Source organism: Panthera leo, chromosome B4 (assembly GCF_018350215.1).
Source record: "Panthera leo isolate Ple1 chromosome B4, P.leo_Ple1_pat1.1, whole genome shotgun sequence".
Taxonomy (NCBI): domain Eukaryota; kingdom Metazoa; phylum Chordata; class Mammalia; order Carnivora; family Felidae; genus Panthera; species Panthera leo.
Genome location: NC_056685.1, coordinates 120816861 through 120833385, shown reverse-complemented (window position 1 = coordinate 120833385; position 16525 = coordinate 120816861). Strand labels below are relative to the sequence as shown.

Sequence of the window (16525 nt, the reverse complement as noted above, 5' to 3'; positions counted from 1 at the left end):
TTAATATAATGAACAAAACATCATGGCTTATTTTTTAATTGCCTCTCGATATGAATAGACGCATATTTGTGTTTCTTCTCACCCAAGCAAACTATTTACCTCTTTCTCCATTTGTAATCCTTCTGCTCTAATATTTCTTTCAAATACTTCTCTCTTTTCAGTCTGTGGGTTGGATTTTCTGTACACAAGAATGTAGTCAATTCGACACTTTCCATCTCTGAAGTAAAGTCCATTTGATTTGTTTTTTTCCGGCACTGTCTGCACACAACGAGAAAGGAACCAGTTTAAGACACTCATAAAAATGAGTCTGCGGTGAGGAATGTTAAAGAACAATGAAAAGCAAATGAATTTTTCACTGTTTTATCAAAACATTTTTATTAATGAAAAATGTAAACAGTAGAATGTGGAGCAACCGAGAATGATCACATTCTAAAGGTGAGAGTGGAAATTGATATACTTATTCTGAAAAACACACTGGCATTAAAAGCGAACATTTGATGGGGCACCTGGGTGGCTCAGGTCATGATCTCACAGTTCGTGAGTTTGAGCCCCAGGCCGGGCTCTGTGCTGACAGTTCAGAGCCTGCAGCCTGCTTCAGATTATGTGTCTCCCTCTCTCTGTCCCTCCTCCACTCGTACTCTGTCTCTCTCTCAAAAATAAACAAAAACATTTTTTAAAAAGTGAACATTTGCATAACATACAACCCATAATAAGAGATATCCTTATTAAAGCAACTGGGAGACATGTATATGACTACAGAAGCACTGTTCATAAGAGTAGAAAATAAAAAACGTGAATCAATTCAAATGTCCATGGACTGGCAAATAGGTAAATAAATTGCAGAACAGTCATACAGTAGAATATTATACAGCAGTAAAAATGAATGAACTATAGTTCCATAAAATATGGAATCTCAAAATTGTATTGACAGAAAAAAAAACAAGTCACATAAGACTTCATGCTACATGATTTTTAATAAAACAAAAATAAAATGAATCTACAAAGAAGCTGTTAAGGCTATAAATGTGCATGATAAAGCTATTTTTAGAATAAGAGTATGAAAAACCAAGAATTTAGGAATATGGGACTTTTGGTAAGGTAGAGGGATGAGATTAAAAGCAGCTTTGATGGTTTTAGTATTATTCTAGTTCAATGTTTCTCAAAATTTTTGCCCACTATAAGAAAAACATTTTGCTTTGTGATATCTGTATACATACATAAACATAGAAAGGATCTGAGACAAAAGTTTCACAAGACAATACTTACCCTTTCTACTTACATACATGCTAATATTAATTTTCCATTCCCTTAAAAATAATTGAAGTTAGTAACCTAGTTGTAGATTTGAAATTTGAAAAATGACCATTCTAGTTCATATGTTGGATGGTAGATTAAGGTGTTCATTTTGCTATTATGCTTCAAGACTTACAAGTAAGTTACAAATATTATTTTGTAGTGAGTACACATATAAAAATTAAAGAACAAAACAGTAGGTGTAATTTTCATCAGGCTTCATGGGCTTGTTGTAATCATGCACAATGCTGAAAGAGACCATCAAGTACAGGGTGGTTAGGCTACAGACAAATTTCTCAGGCTGATAGATTTCAAAAACATGTCTGTGAACCTAGCAAGTGGAAATGGGGGAAGAGGAGTTGGCTACTTTTTTTGTAGGTCAGAGTTTACATCAGTTTTCAAATAGTGGTTTATGGGAGGCAAACATGCCAGACTTCCAAGGTCATTGCACCAGACTTCCGAAGTCACTGCTAGAACCTACATTCTTGTACAAATGCCATTCATACACCCTTATCCAAAAGGGAAAATATCAGCCAGGAGGGATAGAAATGTCACATCACTTGTCTTGGTGCAGATATTTTCAATTGATGACCAATCTTTACTATTTTTTTTTTTTTTGGCTTTGCTTTAAGAAGTACTCAGAAGTCCGCCCAAATTAGCACTTTCTTAACAATTATTTGCCAAGTAAGAGAGAACTACTTTGTAGATTTAGCATGTCAGCATCCACCTGCAAAAACAAGGTTTCAGCATGGCATCTGGAGCAAGGTTATTAGCAAAGCCTTAACCCTCCTGGGACTGTTTCCTTGTCTGTAAGTTAAGGAGAGGAGACTAGGTCTTTTGAGATCCCTCCTTTATGCCACATCATGGCATTCAAAGTAACTGTGTGAATAGACGACAACAGAAAGAAGTTTTTTAGAGAAAAACAATACAGGGGCACCTGGGTGGCTCAGTCACTTAAGTGTCCAACTTCAGCTCAGGTCATGATCTCACTGCTCATGAGTTGGAGCCTCGCGTCGGGCTCTGTGCTGACAGCTCAGAGCCTGGAGCCTACTTCGGATTCTGGGTCTCCTTCTCTCTCTTCCCTCCCCTGCTCATACTCTCTTTCTCAAAAGTAAATAAAAGTTAAAAAAAATTTTTTAAATACATGGATGGTAGCATATGGTGTTTGTAGGAAGAGGTCCAAGGAAGCTTGGTAGAAGTAAACAGTTTTCCCTGTTCAAAGGTGTCATCTGTCAAAAGTTAACTGGCTCTGGAATAATAAAAACAGGAGGAATATGCAATAAATAAATGATTCTGATTCTGTGTTCCTATTACCTATGCGTATACAAAGCTAATGCATATACAAAGAAGATATTAAACTCCACTGAGGTGCAATCTGAACAAGAGTGAATGTCCCTAACAAAAGCCTTTTCTTCCAAAATGACATATGAACAGATGGATCTATTAACAACTGCAATGAGTTTCCAGATTACAGAGGCAAGTGGCAACTCAAGGAGGCTTTGGACAACACAATCTACTGAGAGCTGGTCTATTCTGTGTCACTGTTCTATGCACTGGGGGATGTATACAAGGAAGTCCTTTCTTGTAAGGCTTTCTATCTACTAGGGACACTCAGAATGAAGATTATCACAAAATGACAGGTAGTTTCAAGAATCTCCCTTTATATAAATGAAATGTCTCTGGGTATAAGAAGGAAAATACATGACTCACTGAAAAATGTTTTAAGCATAGGTAGATTCAGGATTCCTGAAATGTGCTAGACTTGTGGGGGAAATAAAAGAATATAAGACCTGCCCCTTGTCTTCTGGAAACCTACAGTTTAATGAGACGATGACTTTAGACAATCCATTGGAGGCATATTCCCAGTTCCCACCTGGATGAAAACCTGTATTTTTTAAAAATTACACACTTACCTCTCCCCCTGCTTCCAATCGGCTAGCATCATCTGAAGTACTGGTCAGGTTTCCAGGGTGAAGCAGAGAATCATCATCTTTGCAAGGACTGTTGACAGCTTCTAATTCATCAAAAAGAATATTGACATCCTTGGCCACTAAAACCAAAATAAAAACATTACAAGTGGGGTTAAGAATTTTGGATCTTAAAATAAATACCGAAATAGAATGTGTCTCCCTTTGGCTTCATATTTTTTTCATTGTTTCAAGAACACCTTGAATGACAGGTGTATTATTTCCTAAGAGAAAAGGAGGTCAGATGTAAAACATGTTTTATCAAACAGTGTCTTGATTAGGCAAGATTAAGGACAATGTGAAGCAAAGTAAAGTACTTCCATAATATAAATATAACTTACCTTCCATGTTAAGAGAAGGCATTATGTTTGTTTAGTTTTCCTTCATATAGTTGTTTAGCATAAAGTACTTTCACTTAAGACTTCTAAGCACTCATTCTCTGTGTTGGAGATAACCTTTTAATATTTTATTTTCTTTTTCATCAAAGTGTCATACAACTTGCTAAGTGAACCCATACATGTGCCAATTGCAAGATGCAGTAAGATCTGTAATTTTATTCCTTCGTTACTTCCTAAGGTCTAATAAAGAAAACCTAATACAGTAAGAAAGCATACAGATAGGTTTTCTACCTTTCTTATTTCTCTAATCATGAACTGAAATCATGAAGTTACCCATTCAGGGGCTTTCCCAAAAGATTGCTGATGCCAATACATGAAACACTATACATCAGAGTTCCAAATAAAGAATATCACATTCAAATGCATGGTGCCTTGTAGCATCCCAGAAATGACAGTTCAGCACTAGTGGCTGAAGAAATATGGTGCCAGGTCCAGGACCCTTCCTTAGCAACTCAAATGAGAGACCAATATTGAAGCTCAGTTTTTCCTTTGATGCTTTAGAAATTGCCAAGGGTTTTTAACCTGCCACAAGCTGTTGCGCAGAATAATTTGTAGGTGATATGGTACTATTACATAGCACATACAAGAGTATTCATCCTTTCATTCAAAATATTTTTAGGGATGTGCACACTGTGTTGTGCACAGAGTTGTGTGATAGCCATACCTTGATGAATAAAGGTGAGTAAACAAAACAAATAGTCAAAGAAATGTAAACTGCATTGAATGCTATAAAGAACAGAACATAGTTTGGATATAGAGAGAACAGATATCATCTATCTAGAGAGTGTGACCAGGTTCTATAGCTATATCCAAATTTGTGACTTTAGGCAATTCATTTAACTACTCAGTTTTTTTTCCTGTAAAATAAAATGGGTATGGCAATAAAATTAACATTTATTGTTTACTGTGATAGGTTGAATCATGGTCCCCAAAGGTAATCTGATACCTGAAACATGTGAATATCTTACCTTCTATGGAAAAAGGGATGCTGTAGATGTGATTAATTCAAGGATCTTAATGTGGGAGATTATTTTGGATTATATGGGAGGGCCGAAACTAATTACAAGGCAGGCACGAGGGTCAGAATCAGAGAGATGGATTGGAAGATGCTATGATGCTGGCTTTGAAAATGGGGGTAGAGCCAGGAGTCAAGGAATGCAGGTGCCCCAGAAAGTAAAGAAAGGCAAGAAAGCAGATTCTCTCCTAGAGCCTGAAGAAGGAACACAGTTTTGCTGACACCTTTATGTCTTCTGACCTCCAGAACTGTAAGATAATAATGTAAGATAATAATTTTGTGTTGTTTTAAGTCACTACATTTGTGGTAATTTGTGACAGCAACAAAAGTAAACCAATACACTTACTATAGGTTTTTAGACTCTGCAGCTCCAAAGGAAAAAAAAAAACCTCATGGTCTTGTTATGCAACCAGGATTTAGGGACACCTATGTTGTGCCATGAACTCAAAGAAAGGAACAGTTTTGAAGGAACATGGTATGTCTAGTGTTGTGGAAGACATCAAGGGGAAAGGCAACTTCCCTGACAACCCTACATAAAGAGACTCCTCGTCCAATTATTCTTCACCTCCTCTCACTGCTCATTTCTTCACAGCACTTATCACAATGTAATTATATTGCTTATTCATTTGTTTACCTGTATACTGAATATTTACCCTATGAGAATATAAGTCACATAAGAATAGGGAACTTGTCTGTCTCGACTGGTGTACAGAGGTCCTGGCACAGCCCTCAACGTGTATGTTTAATGATACAATGATGACCTCAAGGGGGACATAGTCTAAGGATGTCTGGGAGCCCCCTTTTCTCAAAATCCTATGGTTCTAGGACCTTTCATGTTCATTTTTCCTAACACAATTCTTATTCACAAGCCAGGAACTCCATAGTTTCAAGTAGAGACTGATTAAATTTTCAAGTACATAGTGATTACATTTCAAGTAGATATTGATTACATTTGAACAACAGGATAAAATTATTTTAACAAAGTATAAGATTTACTTACTATTATTTAAAAAATATTTTTTAATGTTATTTATTTTGAGAGAGAGACAAAGAGTGTGATGGGAGAGGGGCAGAGAGAGAGGGAGACACAATCCAAAGAAGACTCCCAGGCTCTGAGCTGCCAGCACAGAGCCTGATGTGGGGCTTGAACCCACAACCACAAGATCATAACCTGAGCTGAAATTGCACACTTAACCAAATGAGCCACCGTGGTGCCTCCTGCTTACTATTCTAGGCTCTACCACTCATCTGCATGAACTTGTGCTCTCATTTCCTCACTGAGGAGGCAGGTATGGAAAACTTCTTTTTCAGGATGGCTGAGAGGATTCAAGGAGATCATATACATGTTAGTCAGGGTGGCTGACGCATGGCGGATCTGCAAGAAATGTTGGTTTATCGATTTTGGACACTGGGGCCTTAAGTTACCACTTAAACCTTATCAACACAAGATGTCAAAAGAAACATTTGCAAGTTGAACTGGTTGTTATGAGGGGTAGATTGGGGTGAGGTGTGAAATAAAGGGGGAAGCTAAAGAGGACACTAAGATTCATGTCTAGGTGACTTACGGACTCACCATGGGGACAAACTCTTGAATATCCATTCATCCATCCATGAGAATTGCCCCTCTGCTTTTGCCAAAGATAAAAAATTAGCAGATCATCTTCTGTCAGTATCACCTTCTGGTGTTGGCACAATCAGTTCAATAAAGCCCTCTATCTTTCGGGGTTCCCAAATGGAACCATGCTGTCACCCAGGAGATGTCTGGAGACATTTTTCATCGTCCTGGCTAAGGAGAGAGGGTGGTGCTAGCATCTAGCAGGGTAGAGGCCAGGGATGCTGCTAAACATCCTACAATGTGCAGAAGAGCCCCATAAAAAGTTGTCTAGCCCAAAATGTCAACAGTGTTGAGGTTGAAAAATTTTGTTTTATATTAAAGGACCCACTATTTGATTCTAGAGGGACCAGATAACTTGGGAAAGGGAAGAGAAGTCCTTTGTTTTTCATATTGCTGCCCAACAGTATTACTATCTGGAAGTTGTTATGGAGCTGATGTTACCTGAATGCTCAAGAGAAATAAGTATGCTGTACTATCTGATTTTTAGAGAATTAATTTATATTAAGGCACCACTATCACATGCCAGTCTCTCAAGAGCCTTAGCAGAGATTAAAAATGCTGATCAGTCAAAAAATGCTGAGCTGAACACAGGGTCAATAAGAAGACTGTAGAACATGTAGACAACTACACAGACAGAAGAAACATGTGCCCTTCATCAATATCTCACCATTGTTACTGATAGAGCAGCTTTACATGCTAAGATTTAGAAACAAAGCACAATACCCTTTGAAGCAAATTTATATAATTTCTTTAAGGAAAAAATCCCCAACTTCCAAACTTAATCAATTTTAAAAATCTATCTATTCAACAAGTACTTAGTGGATGCCTATCTTGCCTGGACACTGTGCTGGGCTAGGAACTGGGGTTCAAGCACTGAATGTACCAGCCATGGCCCCTGTCCTCACAGAGCTCACCATCTAGCCAAGGTGGCAGCTTTATCCATGGCATGGATATCACAATGATACTGTACATCCAAACAACGTTACTTTTAAAGGATCCCCTCACTTTCCTTATACTTTTTTTCCCTCAAAATAAGTTTGATAATTATCTGCTTATTAGAATTCTGCTATTAGACCCATTAAATAAAAAAGAGCCAAATGTTTTGAGAAGTCAATTAAGAATAATAAGATGAGAATGCAAAAAATTCTATTCAACCCACGTAACAGACCTACACTGCATAAACTCAGGAAGGGCTGTGTGAACAGAACTGGAAAGCTGAGTCAATATAGGTAGATACCATGCATTTGAAAAGGACGAGAGACCCAAATGACCTCTGCAAAAAGCAGGCATTCAGCCTAAAAAAAAACCACATACAGCAAAGAGTCATGTACATCAGCTACACAAAAGTCAAGAACCTTAAATTGCCTGGGAGATCAAAAATCAGAAACTTGAGTAAATCATCAAACACCATAGGAAAGAGATTTCTGTAGGCTGACTTGCTATGCTATTCCAGAATAGAGGAAGAGCAGAGAAGTCAGAGGGCTAGGAGGCAGGTAGATCCTGACATTCTTTATATGATGGAAAGGCAAATTTACCTGTATAGTACTGAATCTACTCATTAAATATTTGCAATTATTTAAATATTTTTTCTTTTTTTTTTTTTTTTTTTTTTTTATTTTAAATATTTTTTCAATGAAAATCGTTTAGGTTATGAGCCATTATTCATTCTCTAGGGAAAAGAGACCACAAATATATTTCAAGGGCTCGAATAAAGAGCAAACAAGTTAATTACCTTCTACCATTTGTTCACCGAAGCAACATTTAAGTTAGGTGCTAGAGGTACAAACATGAACAAGAGATGAGTGGAAGAAATCAAATCAGTGTTATAAAAGCAAGGGAAATCAAACAGTGTGTCTTTTAGAGAGTCAGAAATAAATACCAAAAAATCAAATAGCTCCACTCACTGCTGTTTTAACTCTATTCCTCAAATGCAGCAGGAAAACCCCACACTGCTATGAAAGTACAGTAGTACTTTAATCTCAGTATTTTCTGATGCAGAGAAAATAAAGTGAAATTATAGGTCACTGAAGACAACATGAGAGGACTGTGTAGTGTAATCCAGGTATCTATATTTGTCCTCCAGAGCGCCAGCTCATGTTACTATTTTTGTCCCAAGTTCCAATGATTACATCTGATATTCAGAATTCTGAAGATACTGTGTATTGGCCTCAAATCTTCATCAGAAAACACGACAAAAGGACACCTTTGGGAATTATTTAGAATGCAAAAAAAAATTGTTTAAATCTTAATTGAGGGGCGCCTGGGTGGCTCAGTTAGTTAAGCATCGAATTCGGATCAGGTCATGATCTCACAGTTTCCGAGTTCCAGCCCCACATCAGGCTCTGTGCTGACAGCTCAGAGCCTGGAGCCTGCTTCAGATTCTGTGTCTCCCTCTCTCTCTCTGCCCCTCCCCGCCTGCATCTGTCTCTTTATCTCTCAAAAATTAATAAACATTAAAAAAAATCTTAATTTGAACATAGCTGGCTGTTTTATAAGAAGTTCACCTTCACATCTAGCCCCAGGGTCGCTTCCAGGGAAAGGCCCATGGCATCTCCACAACTGATGTAAGGACTAGCAAATAGGAGGCGCTCAATGCCCATTTCTAGATAAGTAAAAACTAGTTGTAAGGTTCTATCAATTTTTTTTTTCTTATTCTAGTTCTCTTAGTGTGATTGCTTGGAAGTATCTGTTTCTCTCTCAGACCCAGAAATTAAATATGAAGGAAGTGGGAAGGGAGACATACGCAAGGGCGTTACAATGTATTGAGTGCCAACTGTGTATTAAGGATTTTCAGGTCTGTTTTCCCTTTTCATCCTCAAAATACTTTAAGAGAGGGACATTCTGAGAAAGAAGCCAGGCTCAGAGACACAAAGTATGGCCACACAGTAAGTGACAGAGATGAAATCTAACCCAGTTCTGACCCCCAAATCCACGATGTTTCTAGCTGGCTTCCTGTTTCTGTGGAAAGAATCCTACTGTTCTTAAATCATGTTTGGCTTTCAAGTACACAGGTCCTTTAACCACCAATCAACTATCTTGCCCTAGTTCTAATATTTATCTGAATAGAGCTAGACTTTACATCTGTCACCTGACAGGTCTGACACTTTTTAAAATTTAACAAATAGATCAAATTAAATGTTTTTAAAAATTCAGAGAAACAAAAGAGATTCAGTAAAACTTTGAGTACCTGAAGGTGGGATTTTAAAAACTAAACACTACTTAACATTTGTATGAGACCAACAAACCTAGGACACTGTTCATTATGCTTCAAATGAAATCTTATGGTGTTTCTAAGGCAGAGACGGCTTGGTGTACAATGAGGAGGGAAAAAAAGGCAAATTTGGAAAACTCAAAATAAATAAAGCAATTGGAAAGGACATGAATCTTCCCTTAGCTGGCTTTACTTCTTGCCAAAGGTCAGCGGTTTTCGAAGTGTGTTCCCTGGAACCCCAGGACCCTTTTGGGGAATTTCATGGAAGGGACAACGAGGAAACTGAGTGGGCAAAGCCCTACACCCTCTACCCCCAGCTACTCCCAACAACTCAGTTACCTGTTTTATATATTGAGATTATACGTGAAAATACATGTGAGGAAGAAACAATAGCTTCTACTGCTTTAAAAAGTTTATAAATCTCTACTAGTGTGTTACAGCAACAATTAAATGGCTGTGTTAACATCTCCCCAAAGAAAACCTGGGGTAAGAGAGCTGGGGTTCTAACTGTTACAGATCTGAGAGTAGGTACTTTTTTCTGCCATGGAAAGTTTACTTGAAATACTTTAAGATTAAAAATAGGTCTCTGAAAAAAGAAGTCATAAAAATTTTTAAAAATGTGTAGTCATTAAAAAAATGTCATTGGCATTTTCTGGCTCAGTAATGATGCAGTTTATATAAAACGGGGCATAGACAATAGCATGGGGTACCCACAGGGCACTCTGAAATGGGGCCAAGATCATTAACTTGTTCCTGGGACAGCATGTTTCTTATGAAGAGCTTCTCTTGCCACTACTTCATTCTAAAGAAATGGACAGACACCGTGGTTACTTCTACAACAAGGCAGATAATAACAGCACCTCTTAAAATCTGAGATTGATACTTAGAGAAGAACTGAGTACCTAATTCTAGCTTTGCTCAATAGCCTTGGTTAACTTTTAGCAACTTGAAAGGAGGTCAATGATGTTCTACATTAAAGATCCTGAGTCTCCTGACCATAATTTCCCTTTCTTTGGAAAGAACATGAGCTTTGGATTCAGACAAGCCTGGATTCAAATGCTTGTCTTCACACCTACTAGCCATTAGATTATTTAACTTATTTAAGCTTTAATATATTTCTCTTTTCAGTGAGGATAATACAAATTACCATACAGGATTATTGAGAGGAATGAGGACAAGGTAGCAGCCAACACTTGCCATGTGCCAGGCACTACATTAAGGGCTTTATGCAGATTTACTATAACTATTCCCCTTTATCAGATGTGGAAATTAAGGCAAAAACAATTTAAGACTGAATACAATAATATAGGTAAAAAGCCAAGCGAGAGTTGCCAGGCAAGATTACATGTGCAATATATGTCAGCACCTCCCTCTTCCCTATCTTCCCCTTTGAAACAGCATGACCATACAGATTAAAAATAAAATTGGAAATCAGGGCTCAAAAAATTGGATTCAAATGACTCACTGGATGTCACTGAGAAATGACTCAGTCTCTGCAGGCACAGAAGCACAGAGGACCACCAGTGCAGGAACAGCACTGTGATTATGTGGGCACACGTGCAAGCACAGAGGGTCAGACTATAGGATAACAATGAGCCTTCCAACCTCCAAGTTCTCATTTCAAACATTTTGCTTTTTGCTCTCTTTCCCTCACAAGAATCTAATGGACTACGACACAATAATGTGCCATGGTGTGAATGCCACTCTAGAGTCCCCACAGTCTGTTATCTGTATATGCTGGGAATCAAGAAAACAAGAACCGAGGACAAAGCAGGAGAAGTGGGCAACAAAAAAGTGGGGGGAAGGAATGATCTCTAGAAAAGGATGGGCATTGATGATCATTTAAAACAAGAATTAAAAGGTTCAGTATAACCTTTGAATGGTATATTTTTTTAAATTTTTTTAACGTTTATTTATTTTTGAGACAGAGAGAGACACAGCATGAACGGGGGAGGGGCAGAGACAGAGGGAGACACAGAATTGGAAGCAAGCTCCAGGCTCTGAGCCATCAGCCCAGAGCCCGACGCAGGGCTCGAACTCGCGGACCGCGAGATCGTGACCTGAGCTGAAGTCGGACGCTTAACTGACTGAGCCACCCAGGCGCCCCTGAATGGTATATTTTTTAATGGCTTTCTAATGTAATAAATTCTCATTCACAAATACACACACATATGCTTCATGGACCGCAGATCTTTAAGATGTGATTCTCAATCGAATTGCAGAGTGAAATATATTATTTTTCTAAGTGATCCTTCTCAAAAAAGTCCAGATTTTAAAAATTTGGGGACAAAAAAATCATAATAGTTTTATTTTAGTTGATATTATTATATATACTACAGTAGGCACTAAAATCCTTTGACTACTAGGGGTTATGAATCTTACTAGACAAATTCAAGACTAAGAATTGCCCCCATGATCTTGTCATCATTACATCAAGTGAAATCTGTCTCTAAGTCCCCACCCCACTGGCCTGGCAGACAATTTCAGTTCAGCCATTGCTGACATTCCTCTACTTCACACATGTAGGACTGTAAAAGGTTACAGAGGTTTTGTAAACAGCAGAATGTTTAAAGAGACCGCTCAGTTCTCCAAGCCACACTGCTACTCATGAGCCACCCCCTTTGCAAGTCTAGAATAGAATTCATTCATTCACTCATTCATTAACAAAATTTGTTGAGTGGCTACTATACTCTGTTTTCTGCTCAAGATACTAGAGATACAACAAAGAAATAGGAAGAGAAGACTGCCACCTTCCCAGAACCCTCAAAGTTCCCTGAATGCTAGAAGATCTGCTTCTTCCTCAGGCTAGAGAATCTCAGCCAAGACTGGCAGTTCTGGTGGCTCAGGTGTAGGCTCCCAGCACACAACCCAGTCATTTCCTCCCTTTCTACACACTGAAGGGAAGCCATGCTACCACTGCAGGACAATCTAAGTGAGCTGGACAAGAAATTCCTTTTCTCTGTCTCTGGGTATCTATGTGTGTTTCTGTCTCTCTTTACCAAGCTTTAGTCACTCAGAAGCCCAGGCTTTCAGAAAACAAAAGCCAGGAACTTCAGGAACACAGAACTCTGCTGAAACAAAGGATGGGGATGGGGATGGGGAACAAAAGGTTAGAATAAAGAAAGAGGGGGAAATAATGAAGGAAAACACACACATACACCCTTATGTCATACTGCCACATATAAATGCTTTCTTCCTAGAAAGCAATCAAGTTTTCATTTTGAAAAATAAAACAAATGTGATCTGTGACTGTTTTAATTTTTCTTGAACTTAACTGTGCACCAAAATGTTCACCAGTGCTTTAAGATTATGAGGAACATAGTGTGTGGCACATGACAGGTGAGATGGATAGATGGATGAATGGATAAAATGACTCTTTTCTTCCTTAGAAGCTGTATATCTGATATGGGGAAGCTGAGAAACTTATAGGTGGCCAGCCATTCTAAGACATCTTTTGGACAGATGAAACTATTGTTGGACAGATGTAACTATTGTTAGGGCGTAAGTACTATAGGAAAAAAAATGTAAATGTATTTTATAATGTAGAAGCATGGAGAAGAATTCTTGCATCAGGACATAACAAAGTAAGAATAATTTTTTTTAATTTTAATGTTCATTTTTGAGAGAGAGAGAGAGAGAGAGAGAGCACAAGTGAGGGAGGGGCAGAAAGAGAGGGAGAGAGACAGAGAAACCCAAGCAGGCTCCAGGCTCTGAGCTGTCAGCACAGAGCCTAACATGGGGCTCAAACCCACAAACTGCAAGATCATGACCGGAGCTGAAGTCAGAGGCTCAACCAACTGAGCCACCTAGCTGCCCCAAAATAAGAATAATTTTTTTTTAATCTGGAGTTCATTTTTCCTAATTATTTTTAGTTAATCTTTTATTTATCAGAACAAGGGCCAACATATGTTTAAACACTGACTGTCAAATATTAACCATTTAGCCTTAGGGAGGTATACTCCGTTTTTTTCACCTTTAAAATGGAAAAAATAGCATCTATTACTTATAGGGTTGTTTTAAGAATAGGAAGAGATAGAATGGAAGAGCACTTACTGTATCAGGCAGCCTACCTTTGACACTCAAAACATGTTTCAAATACTCTTTCTCTCTCTTTTCTAGCTTGTTCTTAAAGGTCATATATGTATGTCCAAGAAATTCCAAGAAAATAATGAAATCTTTCTATCATCTCAAGAAAAATACTTGTAGGAGAGAAAGAATTTTCCTGATGTCCAAATCCTATATATTTTTACATTTTTGTAAGTTGGTCTCTTAAAGCTTCCTATAAACAATAATCTATAGTACAGTCCCTTGAAGAACCAAACTATGTATTTTTATACTTAGAAATTTCAATTAACTTGTTAAATATCTGAATCACATTTGAAATGCAGAGAGAAACTGAAGGGAGATAAAAGGTCCAAATCCCTCCTACCAGTAATGACTCAGGCCACATGGGCAGCTTCTCAAACCTACTTAGCATAAAAATTATTATTTTTTTAAGTTTATTTATTTGAGAGAGAGAGAGAGAGAGGAACCAGCAGGGGAAGGGGCAGAGAGAGAGGGGGCCAGAGGATGCGAAGCAGGCTCTATAGTGACAGCAGAGAGCCTGATACAGGGCCCACAAAACACGAGATCATGACCTGAGCTGAAGTCGAAAGCTTAACAGACTGAGCCACCCAGGCGTCCCAGCATCAAACTTATTTTTTAACAAGAAAACAGATTAGTTACAAAATATTAGAAAATTCTTAAACGTATAAAAAGTTTCTTCTCATTTTAAAGTAAAATATTTCCCTTTTCTTAGTTTTACATTTAAATATTAACTACTCATAAGCCTCCACTCTTCTACTTGTTCACAGCGTTATCATATACAAATGTCTGTAGTAAAATATACTAACAAAAATTACTATAAATATAATCTCATAAACATTTAAATTTATGTAAGTTCACACAGCCCTAAAAACTTTTAAGTTCATCTCCTGCACTTGCATAGAAGCCAACTTTTATCATTTATTAAAAATTTTTTAAAATCCTCTCAGCACTACATAATCTATCATCTTTCAAATCAGATGAAGTAATTACAGAATTTTATAACTTCCCATGAAAAAATTATTTTCTCTCCAATGTCTATTAATTGGATTTTTAATCTCTTGGGGAAATTTTTCTCTTTTATTCATTAAGCTAATATGAAGGGACTGCCCAACCAGAACAAATAACTGGTCCTCTTGTATTCTTCATTAAAAATATTTCTCTTAGTACCAGCCTTATCTTCAATTTCAGGATCCTTCCCCTTGATGTGTTTAAACCCCATACTGAGCACATTCAGAAAGGAATTAAATGAAGGGTAGGAGACCCTCTATCCTCCTCTGGTCTCCAATCTTGATCATATTACCTCAACAGGTAACCTCTGCCACCCTCAGCTGTCCTACCTATGAAAGGAAAGTATTAATTATCTCAGAAGGTCAGGAGGGCAGTATAATAACAAAAGAGGATAACTGCTATGAAAATGCTTAAAGCTGCTCACTAAAAATTTAGTATAGAAATGCAGTGTCACAAAACCAAAAGTAGCAAAAAAATTATAGTGGTTCTTTCTGCAGTGCTCTTCAGATCTAACCCCTTCAAACGCGAAACTGTACAATACTATTGGATCTTAAAAGAGGAGTATCATTATCTCGAATTAGAGCTCCAATAATGAGACAAATGTTAATGATTTAGTATGTGATACTACATCATCCATCCACAATGCTGAATCTATAACTTGAGTAAATGTATGGTTTATGATCAAATTCGTAGTGACAACTACCAAACACAAAGTAATGTAAGAAGAGTAAACCTTGATTAATCAAAATGCTTACAAGAGAGGGGTCATTCCTGGATCACAGCCCATCATTAGAGATTCAAGATATCCGTTTTGGAGAATAAATTCCTGATTTCAGTTTATTGCATCAACATTTACTTCTTACTACTCTTACATTTGAGCAAAGGAATAATATTCTGGTTTCTCAAAGAGTTTTATTTGATTATGATTAATCAAGGAATCTAAAAATTACAATTCCTAGATATTGGTTAAATATCACAGAATACTAAATATATAGAATTTATAATTCCACTCCAGTTTTCCATCAGGCTTCTTCAAACACCCCAATACTATGTGACTCAGTTTCACAAATTAAACCTGCAGTTCAGTAGCCATCTTTTCTGGTCTCAAAATTATCTTACACAGTATCTCTTTTAAGACATTTTTTTAAAGCATGGCATCTAAGTTTCTAGTTTTATTATCCCTCCCAAGTATTAGAATAGTTTCTCCTTTCATGGTCAAATTAAAATTTGAGTTAAACTTACTTTCTTGTATTGCATTAAGAATCTCTGAAAAGTCCACATCACTCTTTGGGCCGTCAGGTAGTATTTGCATATCCAGCTGGTAGCCTTGCAAATCCACACCTCCTTCTAGAGAAATGAAAGATATTCATGGAGTTTGCACTGGTTATCAGAGAGCCCAGCATTAGGGTCCCGAGGAGAGGCAACGTCAAAATCTAAAATGAACAGCCAGCTGGTTTGCCAGTGATCCTCCCTCTTGGAAAAATTACTTAAAAAAAAAAAAAAATGAGAAACATTACCAGCCATTTGATCCTTATGGGACCAAAAAGGTTTAACTGTATTTCCAATGTAAAAAATAAGGCAATTACTTTTTTAAAATACCACACACTTCATAGTATTTACTGATAATTTCCTAGGTGAAGAATGAAACATGTTAGCCTCCACCCAAGGACATTTAAAATTATTTTTAGCTTCACATGGCTCAAAAGTGACATTCAACACAAATACTTCATAGCATCTTCTCTAAAATTATAATACATTCTTAGAAAAGGGTTTAATATTCTTGATATCACAGGAAAAAAGATATCATTTTCCCCCTCACAGTTGGGCTTCCCTACTACATCACTTATTTTTCAGTTATACCAGAATGCTTTTATTTATTCTATGAAATAATTAAACCTCTTGTACTAGATTTGCCTGATGCATTTTTGGTGT

The 16525-nt window shown here is 37.3% G+C and overlaps 1 protein-coding gene across 1 annotated transcript in view; it reads right to left on the bottom strand.

The window, feature by feature from the left end:
- Positions 1-16525, bottom strand: part of ANO4 (anoctamin 4) — a 395702-nt gene that overhangs the window by 206688 nt on the left and 172489 nt on the right. Inside the window, exons 3-5 of the mRNA XM_042947503.1 lie at positions 15836-15940; positions 3207-3343; positions 100-258 (exon numbers count right to left, since the gene is read on the bottom strand). Of these exons, the coding sequence (XP_042803437.1) occupies positions 100-258; positions 3207-3343; positions 15836-15940 (401 nt within the window). The remainder of the gene's footprint in view (positions 1-99; positions 259-3206; positions 3344-15835; positions 15941-16525) is intronic.